The sequence below is a fragment of the Nannospalax galili genome, unplaced genomic scaffold (genome assembly GCF_000622305.1).
Source record: "Nannospalax galili isolate Female #2095 unplaced genomic scaffold, S.galili_v1.0 scaffold377, whole genome shotgun sequence".
Taxonomy (NCBI): domain Eukaryota; kingdom Metazoa; phylum Chordata; class Mammalia; order Rodentia; family Spalacidae; genus Nannospalax; species Nannospalax galili.
In genome coordinates this window covers 2,181,879-2,201,184 of record NW_008341187.1, presented here as the reverse complement: position 1 = coordinate 2,201,184, position 19,306 = coordinate 2,181,879, and the positions used below count along the sequence as shown (strand labels likewise).

At 39.9% G+C, this 19,306-nt stretch overlaps 1 protein-coding gene across 1 annotated transcript in view; it reads left to right on the top strand.

Moving 5' to 3' along the window:
- Adgb (androglobin) overlaps window positions 1-19,070 on the top strand; it is a 138,992-nt gene extending 119,922 nt beyond the window's left edge. Inside the window, exons 32-37 of the mRNA XM_008836708.2 lie at window positions 2,703-2,875; window positions 3,755-3,857; window positions 6,075-6,269; window positions 15,180-15,273; window positions 15,935-16,118; window positions 18,643-19,070. Coding sequence (XP_008834930.1) covers window positions 2,703-2,875; window positions 3,755-3,857; window positions 6,075-6,269; window positions 15,180-15,273; window positions 15,935-16,118; window positions 18,643-18,828 — 935 coding nt within the window. The 3' untranslated portion in view covers window positions 18,829-19,070. The remainder of the gene's footprint in view (window positions 1-2,702; window positions 2,876-3,754; window positions 3,858-6,074; window positions 6,270-15,179; window positions 15,274-15,934; window positions 16,119-18,642) is intronic.
- Window positions 19,071-19,306: the final 236 nt, after the last annotated feature.

Genomic DNA, 19,306 nt, shown 5'->3' with positions numbered 1-19,306 from the left:
CTCACTACTTGTGATGATTTGTTTTTGTTAGGTATTTAACAAGTGAAGTAACATGATCAGATTTAAATTTCAGATACTCTAGGTCCTTTTGAAGGTACTGATTCAAAAGAGTTAAGAGAGGCTGGGGAGATGGCTCAGTAAGTAAAGCATTTGGACAAGCATGAGGACCTCAGTTTGAATCTCCATAATCCACGTAAAAATCTGGATGTAGCCTCATAATCCTGTAACCCCATCACTGTGGGGGACAGAAACAGGAAGATTGCTGGGGCTTGTTCTTGATGGATGCCAGTCTAGATCCAGGTTCAGAGAGGGAAAGAGCAGCAGCATCCTCCTGTGGCTCTGCATATGCCCCATACACCATATACATATCACACTGGGGTCTGGGGATGGAGGTAGGTTAGAAAATTATTCAAATTCAGTGATCTAAGCAAAAGAGTGCAAGGTATTCTGTGAAGAGGGCAGAAGAGAGGTGCGGTTATTATCTATATTAGGTGTTAAGAAAGAAGAAAGAACAAATTGTGACTCTCAGGTTTCTGGCACGTTCACCAGGTCACATCCTGGTAGCACTCATAAAACATAAAATAAGGGGCAGTTATCAAATAAGAAGAAGTGAGAATTTAGGTGTCCCAGACTCCAGAAATAGAAAATATCATGCACTTGGATCTGAAAAATTATTTTTCTTAGCTGGAGGATATCCTTGGAAAAGCAAGATTAACTGTATCCACAGATTCCTACAATAGCTCTCCCTTAGAACCTTAACAGTTCTCTCTCTACCAATAAAAAATTGAGGCTGGGAAAATTCCTCATCAACTCACCTGTTGGGTCACTTAAAAGATAACAAAAGCTAATGCATGTGTTTTCAAAAGTAAATAATAAAAGAATTTCCATCTGTGGGATTTAGTTCTCATTTAAACACTAAGGGAATCTTGTAGGAAGCAAGGTCTTTTGGGTAACACTGAAATAGACTGCAAATGAAAACTTGATTCAGTGGCTACAACTTCCTCCATTCCCCAACTGCATTCTTTTAGATAGAAACTGACACAGCCTTGACTTTTTGTGAGGTAGTCCATAACCATGTCAGCTTTATCACTGAACTTGTCTGGTGATTTCCTTGAAGATCCCACTTCCAAGGTGTCTTGAGTCAGTTAGCTTATGAAAAGCCTTCAGCCCCAGATGAGAGCTCGTTCAGGATCACTTAGGCTGAGGATAAAAAAATGAAGTAAAAGGAACCTGTCCTCAGAGACTGGGGCACACATCACACACACCAGCTTTTAAAGTGGACACGGTAGGGGAGAAATTGACAGAGAGGCTATTTGAAGAATTAAAGTCTCTCTCTACCTGATCTGCGTTAATGAACCTCTCCGACGTAGAAAATGCCAAAACCTGTGTCTGCAGCTTAGCCTGTGGTCCTTGCAAGTGATTCTATAAGACACTACAGTGCAATCAATTTTCAGAACGAGCATATGGCAAGTGTACTCAGATGGGGATGACCCGCAATCCCGATCTCATCTTTGTGAAGAGATTATGAGGTGGCATAAGTACAATTTAGAATTGAATTTTTTACAGTTATTTATCTATCTTCTATGTGTTTTGTGTGTATGCATTACTGTGCATGCGTTATTGTGGCCCACATGTGGAGGATGGGGAACAACTTGCAGGAATCAGTTCTCTCCTTGTCATATGCCTCCCAAAGACCAAACTCAGGGCCTCAGGTTGCCTTTGACAGCAAACAGCATTACCCGATGATCCATCTTGCTGTTTCAATTTAGACTTTCTCCTGTATAGTTAAAGTTTGCATAGAGGGATGGGCACAAATCCTTTTTTTTTCTCTCATATGTATATATGGTAATGTGTGTGTGTGTGTGTGTGTGTGTGTGTGTGTGTGCATGTACACATGTATAGGTGCATGTGTTCACACATGCCTATCAAGGCCCAAAGTTGACACTGGACATCTTCTTCCTCAATCACTTTCCACTTACTCGCTGAGGCAGAGTCTCTCAACTGAGCCCAAAGTTTGATGATATGGGTAGTCCAGTTTGCCCTGGGGATCCCCTGTGCCTACATTCCAAACACTGAGATTACAGAGAGCTGCTGTGCCCAGTTTAAAGGGTTTCTCAGTCCTCACAAACTCCAGTCCTCACACTTTCTGTCAAGCATTTTTATCTACATAGCCCCACGGGCACAACTCTTGGTTTCTGACAAGCATGTAATTCATGTTCATTAAGCTACAGATTCCAGATCATGTTCCTAAACCCATTGCTGTTAATTTTGTCACCCTGCACCAAAGCTCCAGGGAACCACTGATCTGCTTTCCATCATCAGGTTAACTTCATCTGTTATGGAATTTCATACAAATAAACCATACAAGGTGAGCCTTTTAGTGCCCAATTTGTTCATACCAATGGGGGCATCTGGCTGCGGTTTATCATGATTCAGTGTCAATTGTACCCAATGATATGAGTTTGCTATACCTATTGATGGATGAATTGAATTGTGCTATTCAATTATGTCATTGCTACTCTGCCATGAATAATGGTACAATCACCATTCTTACACAAGTCTTAGGGAAACTGTGTTTTGATTTCCCTTGGGTAAGTAGCTAATAGTGAAATCATGGATGCGAGAGTAAAGCCTTTTGAGTGGAGGAAATCATTAGTTTTTAAAACCTTTTGTTTTGTTTTCACTGTGTTTTTAGCAAATAGCCCCTGTCCATGCTCAACAAGACGATCCAAACAAACCCTACTGGATTTTGAGGCTGGTCACTGAACATTCTGAGTTAGATCACATCAACCTGAAAAAAGACACAGAACGAGCCGATGAAATCCGAGCCATGAAGCAAGCCTGGGAGACAACGGAGCCAGGGAGAGCAATCAAGGTCAGCCTGCTTGAAAAGCCGTTATTTCTTATTTTTTTCCTTTATCTGTGGTCTGAAGGAAGAACCATGTGTGTGAAGCCACAGAGGTTTTCTCTCCAAATAGTGTCTGAAATTTTATCAGATCTAAACACCTCAACTCTCACCACATCTGGACACGCTGTAAAATATTGCCCTCCTGATTCCAGAAGACTCACAGAAGTCTAAACTATGAACTCCCTTTTTGTCACATGTCCAGGTGGGGCTGTACCCACATCTACATATAAAGCCTCTAAAAAAGACAGCAGGCAAATGTTTAATGTTTGATTTCCTACTTTGAAGAGCCTTAGGTTAAAAAGCACCCTTGTGGAATATAAACACCTGGCTTTCCCCTTGCAGTGGATGAAACACAATTAACTCTCTTGCCTAAAGTGTTCCCGTGCCCTCACTCAGGGTAATTGGGGCAGATGAATAAAGATGGGGAACCATTGGATCTGAGATGGCATGCCCATGAGATTATTAGTATTAAGGTGGTGTCTCCTCTCCCTCCTCCCCCTCTTCCTCCTTCTCCCTTCTCCATCCTCCTCCTGCTCTCTCCTCCTCCTCCTCCCCCTCCTCCTCCTCCCTCTCCTCCTTCCCCAGTTCCTCTCCCTCCTCTTCTGTCTCCTAGTCTTCTTTATCATGATCTTCAAATGGTCAAAACCACAGATGGCTCAGAATTTGAGCCTATTTAATGAAGAAGAGCTGGCTTGGTCCAAACAGCCCTACTAGATTCATGGTTTCCTTTTTCATTTTCTTTTTCTCAATTCCTAGTTTTCTGTTCCTCTGAGTACCATGAACTTTTGCTACCTTTACTGGTTGCTGGTTTTCAAAGCGCTCACAAGGTTGATGTCTGTCTTCCAGGCTTCTCAGGCCCGTTTGCGGTACCTCACCCAGTTCATTAAGAAGCCATCAGAGATGGAGACTTTGTATGCAACTCAAAGTCAAATTAAACCCACAGAAGAAGGTCAGTGAAGCTCACCCCAGTTGCCCCAGGGAACATGACTGTTATTTGTACCTCTTAAGTATTCAGCAGGCCATGGTTAGTGAGATAAAATAATTTTAGAATTTCTAGTCTTCAGGATTGTGAAAAGTCATACAACTTCACAGCAGGACATGAACAGTGCTTCAATTATCAAACCATTTTCACGTAGTTTTTCATCTAATTCTCACATCGCTATCCTCCAAACGCAAGCAGATACGATTTCCTCATTTAAGATGAAGAGCCTGGTGTGGTGTTGTACACCTGTAATCCTAGTATCTAGGAGTTCAAGTTCATTCTCAGCTTCATAGTGAGTTCAAGGCTAACCTGGGTTACAGGAAACCCTGTCTCAAAAAGAAAAACAAAAGATGAAATCAGAGATAAAATAAAATTACTACCTCATGTGAAAGTACGAAGTTAGTGGAATTAGAGGCAGGGCTACTACTGTAAATCTGGCACCATAATAATAATAACAAGAATCATCATAATAAAGCTAACTGCCTATATAGAGTGATAGTCTCAGCCTGCAACCTGCATTATTTTTCTTATTTTAAACCCTGGAATCCAAAGAGCATTGCTTCCTAGACCTAGAATACATATCAAAAAGCACATATATTCATGTACCTTCTATTAAATGGTGATGTGTTTGCATCTAACCTATGTGCACTCTCCCATGTTCTTTAATTTATTCTTGTGTTTCTGATAATCCAGATGCAATATAAACTCTAAGAAGTTGTTATACTCTATTATTTAGAGAATGATATAAAGAAAAGCAAATCTGTATATGCTTAGTACAAATGAAACTAGCATAGAACTTACTGCTTAGCAAATAACAGTATAACCTTTTAAACAATACTTTTAAAATTATTTTTAAATCATGCATCATTTATTATATTGTGTATGTGATGTGGTGGGGAAGGTGTGTCTTCCAGCACATGTGTGGGGGTCAGGTGACTTTGTGGACTCTGTTTTCCACTTTTATGTGGGTACCAGGGATTGAACTAAGATTACTAGGCTTATACAGCAAGTATACTTCTGAGCTACCTTGCCTTCCCACTAATAGTTTTGATCAATGGTGAGTTGACTGAATCCATGGATGTGGAACCTACAGATATAGACAGCAAACTATGTTTTGTTAATACTCATATATCAACCCATTGATATATATTCCAGTTTTCTAAGGACTCAGAGAGCCTCAGTGCTATTTCTAAGTTCACAGGTTATACAGCAGCCCAGCCAGCATTCAGACAGGGCCTCCTTGATCCTGTGACTTATCAGGGACACTTGCCTGTATCCAACTATCACCAGGTTGGGTTTCTGTGGAAGCAGAAATGATTTACACACTAATCAGAAAATAATGAAAATTAGATTATTTGCAATGAATGAGTAAAGAGTAATGTGTGACTGATGTGGTTGGAGTAGATTATTACAGTTTCTCCATGGCCAAGGAGTCTGAAACAGTGGACATAGAATCACTACTAAGAAAAATCTTCCCAGCTTTAAGATTTCACAAGCAAGGACCCTTTTCAGTTGTGTTTCAAGGCAATATTAAGTACCTGTACATAGGAGCCCATCCCAGAAAGAAGGACCTGACCTGTGTACCATGGTCTGCAGAGCTGATGGCATCTCCTTCAGGGCTTGCCTTCTCAGCAGTCCTTGTTATTAAAGATCTCACTTCTGGGGCTGGAGAGAGGGCTCAGTGGTTAAGAGCACTGGCTGCTCTTGCAGAAGATCTGGGTTTGAATCCCAGCACCACATGGTGACTAACAACCATCCATAAGTCCAGTCCCGGGGGATCTGAGATCCTCTTCTGCCCTCTGTGGGCATTGCCCGATAAGGGTGCATCTACATACATGCAGGCAATACAATCACACACATAAAATAAAAATAAAAAACTTTTTAAAAGATCTCACGTCTATCAATAATTGTCTCATCTTCTAAAAGCCTCTTATTCTATGTGATTTAGTAGCCCAAGGAAGCTTCCTGGCACACTGTACTGCCCACATTATTTTTTTTTGGAGTTGGCAATGATTGATTTTGTTGTTACTGGTGCTCTGTTTAGACACTGAGGAACTTCTGAATCATCTTCTCCAAACCAGTGCTCACACAAGCAAACCATGTTAGATTTTTTTTTTTTTTTTTTTTTTTTTGCATGTGGCTTAGCAGACATGTTTTTTCAGGGACATATAATTTGTGTTGTAGGAGAAACAGGAGGAGCTGGTGGGAGAGATGGAGACAGCAAAGAACTGCCACCAACAGCAGCAGGGAGCATGCTATGGAAAAAGTGGCAGTTGACCAAGAGTGTAAAAGATTTGACAAAATCCACCAGCAATGAGAGCAGTGTATCCATCTCTGGGAAGGAAGAATGGGAGCAGATCATGCGCAAGGACAGCACTGGTAAGTACTGATTCCACCGTTAAGCTGTATGCACGTCTGAAATAAAGTTATATGAGCGATCACGACAAATGCATGTGATACTGGGGTTCCTAAACAGGAAATAGACATCTCTTATGCTGATGCCACAGCAAGAATCTCTGGCAGATGTTCTGAGGCTCCATGGCAAAGCTCCATGCCCATCACCCATGTGAAAAAACAAGCGGGAACTTGGTTGCAGACAGTAGGGAGTGGTCAGTGTCATAGCTGCCTGCGATGGGGCTGCTGGTCAGGGCAGTCAAGAGATCAGCCGAACTGAGCAGGATGATTTGAATAATAAGTCATCTACTGTGAGCTCTCTGATGTGCTCCAAATTTTACTGGGCTTCTGGAAGCCCACACACATATCTAAGGTTGTGTGTGTTACACTCAAGAGAGTCCAGAGGGTCATGATATCCATGTGCGCCTGGCTCAGTCCAAGTCCTAAATCAGAGAAAGCAATGGAAAATGCACACACTAGCAGATCTTTGAATGTGGTCCCTGGCCACACAGTTTCCATAGTCAAGAGTAGAAGCCTCTGCTGATATGGCATGTTTAAGGAAACCCCTGACAATTGGCTGACATTCAGACCCTTCTGACCCAAGGATGGTCTCTAGGAAATGAGGCTTAAAAATTCAAACCAAAGAAAATTGAATAGAAACACCATTGACTAAATACTACAAGGAAGTCAAGATGTTATAAGGAACCAGAATCTACAGTTACATTGTTTTATAGACAGTGTCCAATTTTTAACCAAATTTATACTAGTCAGACAAAGAAATAGGTGAGGCTGATGCATAGGGTAAAACGAGCAGCAATTAGAAGGCAGCTCTGGGACAGCACACCTGATCAGAAGTTTCAAAGTGGCTGTTATAACTGCAATGGCAAAACTAAAGGAGGGCCGAGGACATGCCTGAGTGGGAAGAGCACTTGAAGCACAAACACGAGGACCTGGCTTCAAATCCACAGCAGCTATGTAAAAAGCAGGGCATGACCACACATGTCTGTAACACCAGAGCTGTCAGGGACAGAGACAGGAGGATCATGGGGACATGCTGACTGCCAGCTTAACTCTAGAGTCAGTGAAAGATCCTGCTTTAGGGGAAAAGGCAGAGCGATAGATCAAGACTCCTGATGTCATCCTGTGCATGCACACCTCCACATGTGTGCATAAGCCACACACACACACACACACGGCGGGGGTGGGCACTAAAAGAAACCATGTTGAAAGAATTTACTTGTCACTATGAAGCTAGAAAGTATAACAAACCAACTGAAAGTTCTGAAGTTAAAAGTACAACTGAAATAAAGAATCCAGTATAGAAACCAGCATGCTACTTGGGCTAACAGAGGAAGAATCAATAGTGTGCCCCTGTCAGTAGAGATAATCTAACAGGATTGAAGGAATGGAAAGCAGGCATGCAGAGCTAAAAAGAGCCATCAAACATACGAAAGTCTTTGTAATAGACTGCCTGAAATACTATATGGAAAATGACGGAAAACAAGATGGAATCAGTAATGGCTGGAAACTTTACAACTTTTATTGAAGGAAAACATCACTTAAATACATATTCAAGAAACACAAAGAATTATAAGTGAGATGAATTCAAGAGGATTTAAAGTTGAACACATCTTAATCAATCTATCAAAAGAAAATACGGAGAGAAATCCTTGAAAGCTTTATAAGGAGAAAAGTGGCATCTTACTCAAGAGAACTGCAATAAGGTTAAGAGCTAACTTACCCTCCAAAACAGCAGAGGCAGTGAGGTGGTGGAGGTGGCATTGTGGAATTGAAAGAAATACTATTGACCAAGAATCCTGTATCCAGTTAAAAAAAAATCCTTAAAATTGAGTCAAAATAGGAGTGGGGATGGGGGTACAGCCCCCTAGTACAGCACTTGCCTAGCACTGAGAAAAGAAAAAGGAAGGAGGAAGATGATTGAGGAAAGACAGACATATCTTCCTGAAAACAAACACTAATGGATAGACTCTAGAAGATGTCACTTCAGTAAGTACCAAAGGAAATCCTCTGGATTGAGAGAAAATGACCTCGGAAAGTAATTCAGATTCATAAAGAGAGGTGATTATGTAGATGCATGTTTGAAGAAAGCAGAATCATATTTTTGAGTTTTCAAATTGACTTGAGAAGACTAGTTTGAAGACTGTATTTGTGGACTTAACATATGCTAATAATAACAGAAATGTTGGCAGAGGAAAAAGGAGCCATATCAGAAAAGATTTTATATCCTGCTTGAGTTCATCCTAATCTGATGTAGAGATGGCTAACTGCAATGTGTATTGTAAAAAAAAAATGCTTTCAAACAAGTGAAAAAGCAACTCAGCATGTCCAAACCAAGGCAGTGCTAAAAGGGGAGATTAGGGAAACCTCCCTTGAAAAGTGATCCTGCAGCCATCAGTGCAGCTCAGGGAATCAGAGAAATGAGATCAAAGCAAGGCCAGAGAAATGAGGACTAAAAACAAAAATACAAATAACTAGCAGCTTCCTTGAAAAGAAATAATATCCACAAGCCTTTAGCTACACTAACTTTAAAAAGGAAAAGAAAAACTCAGATAAGTAAAACCAGCAATGAAAGAGAAAATATTAAAATTGACAAGACAGAAATGCGAAGGCATCTTTAGGCATTATTATGAATAATTTTTAAAGAAATATATTCTTATTTTATGTGTATGAGTGTTTTGCCTGTGTGTATGTTAGTGCACCCTTGTCATGCAATGCTCATTGAGATCAGAAGAAGGCATCAGATTCCTTGGACCTGTAGTTAGGATGGTAGTTAGCTGCCATGTGGGTGCTGGGGACTAAACCCAGGTCCTCTGCAAGAGCAGCCAGTGCTCTTAACCACTTTCCAGCCCTATATTATGAACATCTTATACCAACAAATATGACCTACAAGAAACAGACAAGTTCCTGGACACACACAGCTCACAGAGTTTGGATGCTAAGGCTCAGAAGATGGCTAAGTTGGTAAAGCACTTGCCATAAAGCATGAGGACCTGAGTTCAGCTCAGGCAAGCACGAGCCAGGGAGGCAGCCTGTGTCTGTAGCCCTAATGCTTGACGCAGGTGGATCCCCAGGGCCTGCTGGCCAGTCAGTGCTGCCCAGACAATGAGTTCCAGGTCCCATGAAAGACAGTGTTTCAAAAAATAAAGTGGAAAATCATGTAGGAAGACATCCATCGACCTCTGGCCTCTGCATGCTTGCCTGCACACATATACACACAAATAAAAAAGCAAAATTAAAATAAAATATTGGACAATATATAAGTAGAAAAACCTAAACCAATGAACAGCAAGTAACAGACTGAATCAATAATAAATTCTCCCATCAAAGAAAGGCCAGGGCTACTAGCCACCTTCACTGTTGTTTACCACCAGTAAAGTTCAAACAGTTCTTTTTAAAATTATTTCAAAAAGTTGAAAAGGAGGAGAATCTTTCACAATCATTCCATGAGGCCAGCATTACATGGATCTCAAACCAGACAGGGACAGCAATACAATAAAACTACTGGCCATCATGCTTGATGAAAACAGTTGTGAATATCCTCAACAAATCTTACAAGCCAGGGGTTGAGAGACAGCTGGTGCTGTTCCCAGCACCATACCTGAAGGCTCAAAACTGCCCCCATAACTCAGTTCCAGGGGATCTGATGCCCTCTTATGGCCTCTTTGAGGACACACACTCACAAACAGATACATACTTAAAAATAAATCTTTTTAAAGAACTGGCCAACCAAATCTAAAAGTACATTAAAAATATTATTTACTGTGATCACATAGCAGTTGCCCCAGGCGTGTAAATATAGTTCAATAGATCAATAATCAGGATATACCATATAAATGTGCAGTCACCGCCAGCCACTCTTCCGTTCTCATGGGTGCCGCTCCTTCGTTCTCATGGGCGTCAAGGCTGCCCCTCTTCTCACCCTGGGCTGAGGCTGTTCTTCTGCTCACCTGGTGCCACCTTCTGTCGCCACTGCTTCTGCCCAGTCCCGGACCCCAGGGCTGGTAAGGAGACTGTGTCAACGGAGCCACATTCAGACACAGGAGACCAGGTTCAGTGACACAAATCTGCTTTATTGCAGGAAGGCACAAGCTTATATAGGGGTAGTGGTCCAATCACAACACAGCAAGTAGGGTATCTTATTAGCATAACAGGTTTAGCGTCCTATCACAGTACAGCAAGTAGGATACCTTGTTAGCATAACAGACTTAGCCTCTTATTAGCATAACAGACTTATCATCCTATCACAGAATAGCGGGTAGGATGCCTCATTAGCATAATGGGTTTCAGATCACAGAGCCTGGATTCCTGTAAACCACGTGACCCTGACTGTTGCACTATCTAAGTGTTGCAATTTGGAATACCTAAGTGTTGCAATTTTGGCGTCCAAAGGTGGTGATTAGGGAGTGGTGAGCTCTAGGCATCAGTCTCATGATCTGCCAATGGGAGCAAATGTCACAAGGTGTTCCTTGTGGTTCCAGCAATCAGGCCATTGCCTCAGGCCTGCTGTATGGCTGTCAATAAGACTTTCACCCTAGGCTCAAGCCTGTCTCCCACATAAATGGAATGAAGGACAAAAACATGTCTTTATCTCAATAGATAAATAAAAGGAATTTTATAAAATTAAGCATTAATTCATGATAAGAACACTGAGCAAATTATGTATGTATATGAATATACTTCAACATAGTAAAGGCCATTATATGTATGCCAACTGCAGATGGGAAAAAGTTGAAAGATGTCTTTTTAAGATCTGGAATAAGATAAGGATGTGCAAATTTACCACCTTCATTTGATATAGTGTGGAAGTTCTTACCAGAGCAGTCAGACAAGAGAAATGACAGTAAGTCTTACCCAAATTGGAAAGAAACCATATCACCTCTGTACATAAAATACTCCAGTACATAGAAACATTGAAATATCTACCCAAAACTCTTATAACTAATAAGCTATTCCTTGGACCCTTCACCTTCATGAATGAGTCGGTCAGTGCCATATTGCATGGGTGGTGTAGTTATCATGGGAATGTGCTTTAGATTCAAAGTTTGAGTTGGGCCCAGTCTCTTTCCTCTCTTATACACCATATTGTTCTGCAATGGAAAGAGGCCTAAGTAGAGAATGGAGCCATGTTCTTGGACTTCTAAGCTTCCAGGACTGTGAGAAAAACAAGTTTCTATTTTGTTGTGTTACTATGTGTGTGGTATTCATTTACAGCACCAGAAAACAGACTGAAGTAATATTTGGCTGATTTTCAACAAAGCCGAGTCAAGCACAATGGAGATAAGATGGTTTTTCACCATGTGGTGTTAGAGCAACTGTACATGAACATACAAAGAATGAATCCAAAAATCAAGGAATCTAATCAAAGACCTTGCCCTAGTCACAAAATTTAGCACAAAATGGGCCACCTAAATATAAAATGCAAAGTTATAAAAATTTGACAATATAAGGTAGTAGAAAGAAATATAGATGACCTGTGGTTTGGTGATATTTTTGGATGTAATACCAGGAATACCATTCATGAAAAAATTAACAAGCTGGACTTGAATGAAATGAAATTTTTCTACTCTGGAAGAGTTAGTATCAAGAGAATGAAAAGCCAAGTCACAGAATGAGGGAAAATGTTTGCAAAAGATGTTTATGATAAAGGCTGCTTTACAAACTATACAAAGAGCCCAAAATTCAAAATAATAAAACTAATAATAAGATTTTAAAAACATCAAAAATCTTAACAGACACTAGCCTAAAGAAAATATAAGGAGAGCAGTTAAACAGAAAGATGCTCTACCTCATTTGTATCAGGAAAATTCAAATTGAACCAATAATGAAATACCACTGTAAACCTATTAGAATGGCCAAAATTCAGAACACTGGAAACATCAAGTATTAAGTGAGCAATAAAGACTCTTTTAAAATATCATTATGTGTGTGAGTGTTTTGACTGCAGGTTTGTAAGAGCACCCATGACCTGCAGTACTTGCAGAGGCCAGAAGAGGGTGTCAGATCCCTGGAACTGGAGTTACAGATGATGTTGCTCTGCCATGTAGGTGCTGAACCCAGGTCCTCTGCAAGAGCAGCCAATGCTGTTAGCCACCAACCCATCTCTCCAGCCCCAGAGTGATGAGAATTTTTAATCATTGCTAACAGAAGAAAAATGGCAGATCCACTCAGAAAGGCAGTTGAACAAAACTAAGCATACTCTTACTATATGATCCAGTGATCATACTTGGTATCTTCCCAAAGGACTGAGAGCTTCTGCCCACACAAAACACTGCACATGGACGTTTACTGCAACTTTATTACCAAAACTTTGAAATAGCAGAAGTGCTTGTCCAGCAGAGAGAGAGCACAATCCAATTGATCAGTATGTAATGTTAATAGAGTCTTAGGTTAAGAATGAGCTATGATGCATTAAAACACACATGAAAGTAGCCAGTCAGGAAAGAGGACATCCTGTACTTGTACAACTCAGTTACATTCTGGAAAAGGTAAAACTTTGAAGATACCAAAAAGATCATTGGTTCACAAGGTTATGAATGGGACAAAAAATAATAGGGCCTAGAACCCTTCTAGGGCAGAGAAACTACTCTAATTGATAGTGTCTCCAAACAATTTTCCGAATCCAAAGAATGCATAACACCTTGAATGAACCCTAAAGTAAACTGTGGAGTTTGGGAGATAATGGTCAATGCAGATTGACTAATTTCAAGAAATTTACCATTGAGAAATACTGAAAATGGAGAAACTGCATAAATTTGGGAAAGATTAAACAGAAGACGTCCCAGTATTACTAAAATATTTTATTTATTATTTTTATTTTATGTGTATGTGTGTATTGCTTGCATGTAGGTAAGTGCACCTGTGTTGTGCAATGCCCACAGAGGACAGAAGAGGCCATTGAATCCCCTGGAACTGGAGTTACGGACAGTTGTTAGCTGCCATGTGGGTGCTGGGATTCGAACCTGGGTCTTCTGCAAGAACAGCCAGTGTTCTTAACCGCTGAGCCATCTCCCCAGCCCCGACTTCCCAGTATTATTATGAATCTAAAACTGCTCTTAAAAATAAGAGTTGTTAAAAGAGAGAATGAAGTGGGACGATTTTTCTTTGTGATTTCAAAGTATATTATGATATTAATTACAGTCAGAACATTATGGTTTGAGGGCCAGAGGGATGACTTAGTGGGTGAAAGTGTTTGCTTGACATGCAAGCCTGACAATTTGAGTTTGATACCTCGAACCCACATTAATAAGTCAGACGTCGCAACATGCATCTGTAATCCCAGCACTTATCCGGGAGAATGGGAGGGAGAGACTAGAGAATTAGCTGAAAGTTCACAGCTCAGCTAGCTTTCAGTAAACCATGTGGCAACAGAAAACAAAGGAGACCCTGCCCCTACAAGGTGTAAGGTCAGAACCAGCTCCCATAAATGTTCCTCTGAGAGGCTATAGAAAGACGGCTCAAGGGTTAAAACGCTTGCCGCTCTTGCAGAGGACCCAGGTTTGGTTCACAGTACCCAAATGGCAGCACGAAACTGTATAGAACTTAGTTCCAAAGGATCAGATGCCTCCACGGGCATCAGGCATGCACATTGTACACATATATACATGCAGACAAAATGTGCATACACATACAATGAAATAATCTTTAAAAGTAGTTGTCCTCTGACCTCCACAAGTGTACCATAGTATGTATACACACACACACACACACACACACACACACAAACACTTAAAAACAGTGAAAAATACCCACTATGGCTTGAAAATTTCTAAAAATATTAAGTGTAACTTTATCTTGTGACCCAACACATTCCTACTTAGAAGAGAAATCCAGAAAAACAAAACTAGATATACAAATGTAGATTAATGGCTGCCCAGAGCTTCTGGTGCCATGTAGACTGGCTGTAGAAGGGCCCCAGGATCTCACTTGAATAGTGCTGATGGTTTAAACTGGACTTTTATGATAACCAAAGAACCCAATGAATCGATTTAAAAGTATTTCACCCTTAAAATGGGTTAATTTTATTGCACATAAACTATTCTTTCATAAGTTTTTTCAAAGACAAAATGGTCTGGAAAAGTCAGAAGACTGATGTCATCTGAAGACTAAATTCTTTATGAAATCTGTCCTTGTGGGCTCCCTACACCCGGGTATGTGGAGTCAAAAGATGTTGATCAGAGTTTCAATGTTTTTCTTTAAATATTTTATTTATTATTTTTATTTTATTTTTATGTATATGAGTGTTATGCCTGTAGGTAGGTAAGTGCACCCAGGTCGTGCAATGCCCACGGAGGACAGAGAGGCTGTTGGATCCCCTGGAACTGGAATTATGGACAGTTGTTAGCTACCATGAAGATGCTGGGATTTGAACCTGGATCTTCTGCAAAAACAGTCAGTGTTCTTAAGTACTGAGACATCTCTCCAGACCCTGTTTTTCCTTTATATAGTGCTAATTTTAGTGGAAGGTACAATAATTTGTTTTAGGTAGATTTAAATTCCAACCCCCATAGAGCCTAGCATGACTTTCACACGTTTCTCAAGCTCTTTAAATTTTGGATCATTTAATTTTCTTATAAGGAAACTTTGTAATTTAAAGAGGATTTTTTTCCTCCTTCATTTAACTATAACTTAGGAAAAATTTGTTACTATTCTAATAATGTATCTTCACTTATTAATTTCTTTTAACTATAGACAAATTCATACCAGACAGAGGATGAATGTGAAATATAATTCATAAGGGTACTTCCATAAAATCATAACTTAAGCAGTGGTTATTTCTTAACAGAAAATGTCATTTTTAATCAAAATGAGATATAATAGTTATTTAGTCAGGTGTTGTAGATTAGTTTTTAAAAGCCTACATCCTTTGTTTTCTAGCAACATCCCATTCACGATCCCCAACAATCTTGGAAATGTCTCCAAAAGTCATTCGAAAAGCATTAGAATGTGTGGACTTCAGTCATTACATACGGTAAGTGTCAATAAACATGATTAATACAGACAACTGTGTTCATAGAATTTTGAATACATTACCAATGGGTAGTTGCTAAGCAACTGAAATGTTGAAATTCAATGCTTATTATAGCTTCTGTTTGTCCAACTGTTTAGTATTACATGATTTCTCATCTTAAATTTGGCAAATGTTTCATTATATCAATCATCAAATAATTTAAATGTTTTTTAATAAAAATTAATGTGAAGCTACAGAAAGTCCCTATAATACCAACTATTATTATTTCATGAGACTAAATTTTCTTCAGGACTAGATAATAGGATTAATAGATTCTCTCATGTGTGCTTATGTTTGAGAATATCATCACAATCACTTAACTGCATAAATTCAAAGTTAAAACTATTCTCATAGTTTTGAACACCCCTTCCACAATCACCTTTTCAAATGGTACATCTGAATTTGCTAATATTTTCCAAGATATTTTCTTAAGCTAGCAGTGGGTCACTAAACAATAGCTAAGTCATTTTGAGGATAATGTCCTGCCCTGCCGTCTCTCATGCTGTTTTGGTTCCAACCACCTCACTGTTAACACAATACAAAAATATTTGGGGGGCTCTGAAATAACATTGACTCAGATCACAAACTATTTGCTTATTTTATCTGATCATCTTGCATCAAGGAAAACAAATGACGAGGTTCTGCTGCAAACAGAGGAGCTCAGTCAGCAGCAAGCCATGGAGAAGGCAGAAGAAATCCATCAGTTCAGGGAGTACAGGAGCAGGGTCCTTAGCATCAGAGACATTGATCAGGAAGAACAATTTAAGCTAAAGGATGAAGTTCTGGACATGTATGGGGAGATGCGGGTGAGTTTAAAGTACATACGTGGGTCACATTTGGCAAGTCTTTTTGTAATATTAAAAAAAGAAAGAAATTAGAATCATTTAACAGAATAGAAAGAATTCTTTTTTGTTGTTGGTTTTTTTTTTTTTTTTTGGTCTTTTTGAGACAGGGTCTCCCTGTAGTGTGGCTGGTTTGGAACTCACTATGTAGACCAGGCTGGCCTTCTTGAACTCACAGAGATCTGCCTGCCTCTGCTGCCTAAGTGTCAGATGCCCTGGAACTGGAGTTACAGATGGTGGTGGATGACCACAAGGAAACAGTTTTCCAGACAGCTGGCCATTTATTTACTCAGATGAACTTACAGCAATGGTGATAGCATGCATACATCCTATTCAAGCTCAAACCAGACAGAAGCCCAGCATAGATGTGGGGAAACTGGGTAAGAGATCGCAACCCTACCTAAGGAACTATTGGCAACCATAGGTGCTGGGAGAGGGAGAGTCAATCTCTTCCAAGGATGGGACTCTTAGAAAGTTAGCCAGGCTCCAGTGGATGGATCCACATTCCACACTGAAGGACATTTGGGGGGTACACATTAGTCTCTATAGGTCTTTATAAACAATAGAGTTCATTAAATTTGGTGGAGAGGAATTGGAGAGGGGCCTAAATACTATTAAATTATATTGAATGAAAATTCCAAAAAATTCAATTAAGAAATTGCTTCCTCAATTCACAACTTCCCAGAAAGGACTGGCAGATGGTCACATACCTTACTTCCCTCCCTCCCTAAAGATCTCACTAACCTATCATAATGGGAATTCATCTAAAGATGAGATGAATGAGACAGAAGGCAATGGAATGATTTGTTAATTTGGAAAATAACTGAGAACTACATTCCCAGAATTTAGAATGCCAAATTCAACACTGGCTGTGGGAAAACCAATCAGAAGCTCCCTAATGTGCCACAGAATTTGCATAGAATGCCTCAAAGCCCAGAAATCTGTGGCATCACGTATATCAGGAAGCAGAAATAAAATAGAAGAAAGAGAAAATAATTAGGTTTATTTGGTTTAGGCCTATTTAAAAATTACAGATCTTTATCGTTTAACATAAAAATGTAGCTATGTACTCTAAATATGAATGCATTTTTAGTCTGTCTCTACTAGAATATTGACTACACGTGAAGAGGGCCTTTGTTTTAGTTCACTTTTATGCCTTACAGCGGGGAATGGGAAGTGTGTTTGATAAATGAATCACGGAATCAATGAATGAATGTTAAAACTACATAGATTGACTATAACATATTATATTATCAGAAAAAGGGAATTTCAAGATTGCTGTTTCTGTTTTCAGTGCCTGGTAGCCAAAGTAATGCAACAGATGAGGACCACATGGAGAGTAAATATCAGAGAAGCTTTGCATTCAGAGCCTAGGCATTCAAGTGTGAGGTGCAGATACATACCCTAGTTTTGAATGAAGCCATTTTATTAGAAATATAATTGTAACAGATTTCTTATGAAATAGGAGAGACTGTGCCCACTCATCAAGAATTTACAGACATGTTAAATTTACTTGACACAGATTCTTACAATGCCTGCATCTCACTCATGACTTTGCATGTGCCAGAGCTGTCCTCTTGTACTTGTGCAACTGCTTCTAGGAACGCAGCTTTACGATGGTTAATGTAGTAGTTTTCTTTCATCAAAAGCATTATGAAGTCTGATTCTGACAGTCAGCTATTCCAGCCTCTCAACAAAAGCACACCAGTTGCAGAATGATGAAAAATTCTCCAAGAGTTCAGTGTGAAGAGAAAGCTGGCACTTCTAGAAAATGCCATTCGGGCTAGCATCAGTTCATTAATCCTTATTACTTCATTATAGCAATTTTGAAGCGTTAAACAGCACCGTAGTCTCTTCCACATTAAGAAATTGGCCAAGGGGACTAAAAAGGATCAGCTAGTAAGGCAGAGGAAGAATTATTAAGACTGTGGCATCCAAAGGAGACAGTGTGGTAGAACCAAGAAATGGTCTTGGATGTAGCTGGAGACCAGTGACTGGTGTCCTAGATAAACACAGTTGTAGGGGGGCAGTGAGAATGAAATTCAAGCCTACAATAACAAAGAAAACTAGCGGACTAGGTGATACTATTGACAAGGTCTTCAGCACAGCCCTGATATATTTTAAGCCTAGAGTACAGGTAGGGAACTAGTACTTTACTGAGCACAATTACTATGTGAGGGGCAGAATGGAACTGAACTCCTTTAAGGCAGGGTTTGCTCTGCCAAAATCTCTACCAATTTCCTTAACCTATTTTCCTCCCATTAAAGCTTTTGGTCATTCACTCAGTGTTAAGATCTCACATGCCTTCTATAGCAACTTCATATTTTTCGAATTGCTAAAATTCAAGACCACACCTAATTTGCATCTTCAGTAAGTTTCCCATGAATCTGTTGCTGTACATAAGGGAAGGGTGAAGGAAAGGTATTTATTTTACATGGAACCATAGATAATTTTCAGCAGATGCGCTTGGTGTTTTGTTTTGGAATAGGACTCTTTGGATGAAGCCCGACAGAAGATCCTGGATATCCGGGAAGAATACAGAAAGAAGTTGCTGGAAGTTGAACGCTTGCGTCTGGAAGCCCTGGCTGCTCAAGAGGCAGCCTTGAAGGCAGAGTCGGAAAAGAAGTCTCTGGTTCCCGACTCCCAGAAGAAAAAGAAAGGCAAGAAGAAGTAGCCAGGAGCTGCCCAATGCTACATTCTGTGAAGTTGAAAATGGGTCATCAGCTGCTTTGCCTGTGGATAATGCATTAGACCAATTGTGAAAGAACATGTTTTCCATTTTAGACAGTTTCCACATTTTAATGTTAATGTATTAGTTTTTCTCAGAAAATATTTGAAGCCATTAGAGTTTAGGATGTTCTCATTTCACCTGGCTGTGATGGCATAAGCCTGTAATCCCAGCACTAGGGAGGCAGAGGCAGGTGGATCTCGGTGAGGCCAGCCTGGTTTACATATCCAGTTCCAGGTCAACTTGGGCAACAGGGAGACCCTGTTTCAAAACAAACAACCAAAAAGATGTTCTAATTTTAATAAAATTGTTAGCAATATTGAGATTATAAATAAAGTTGCAGGTGTTACATTCTGAATTGTGTGCATTAACAAAATTCATGTGTGTGTGTGTGTGTGTGTGTGTGTAACTGTGGGCATGCATG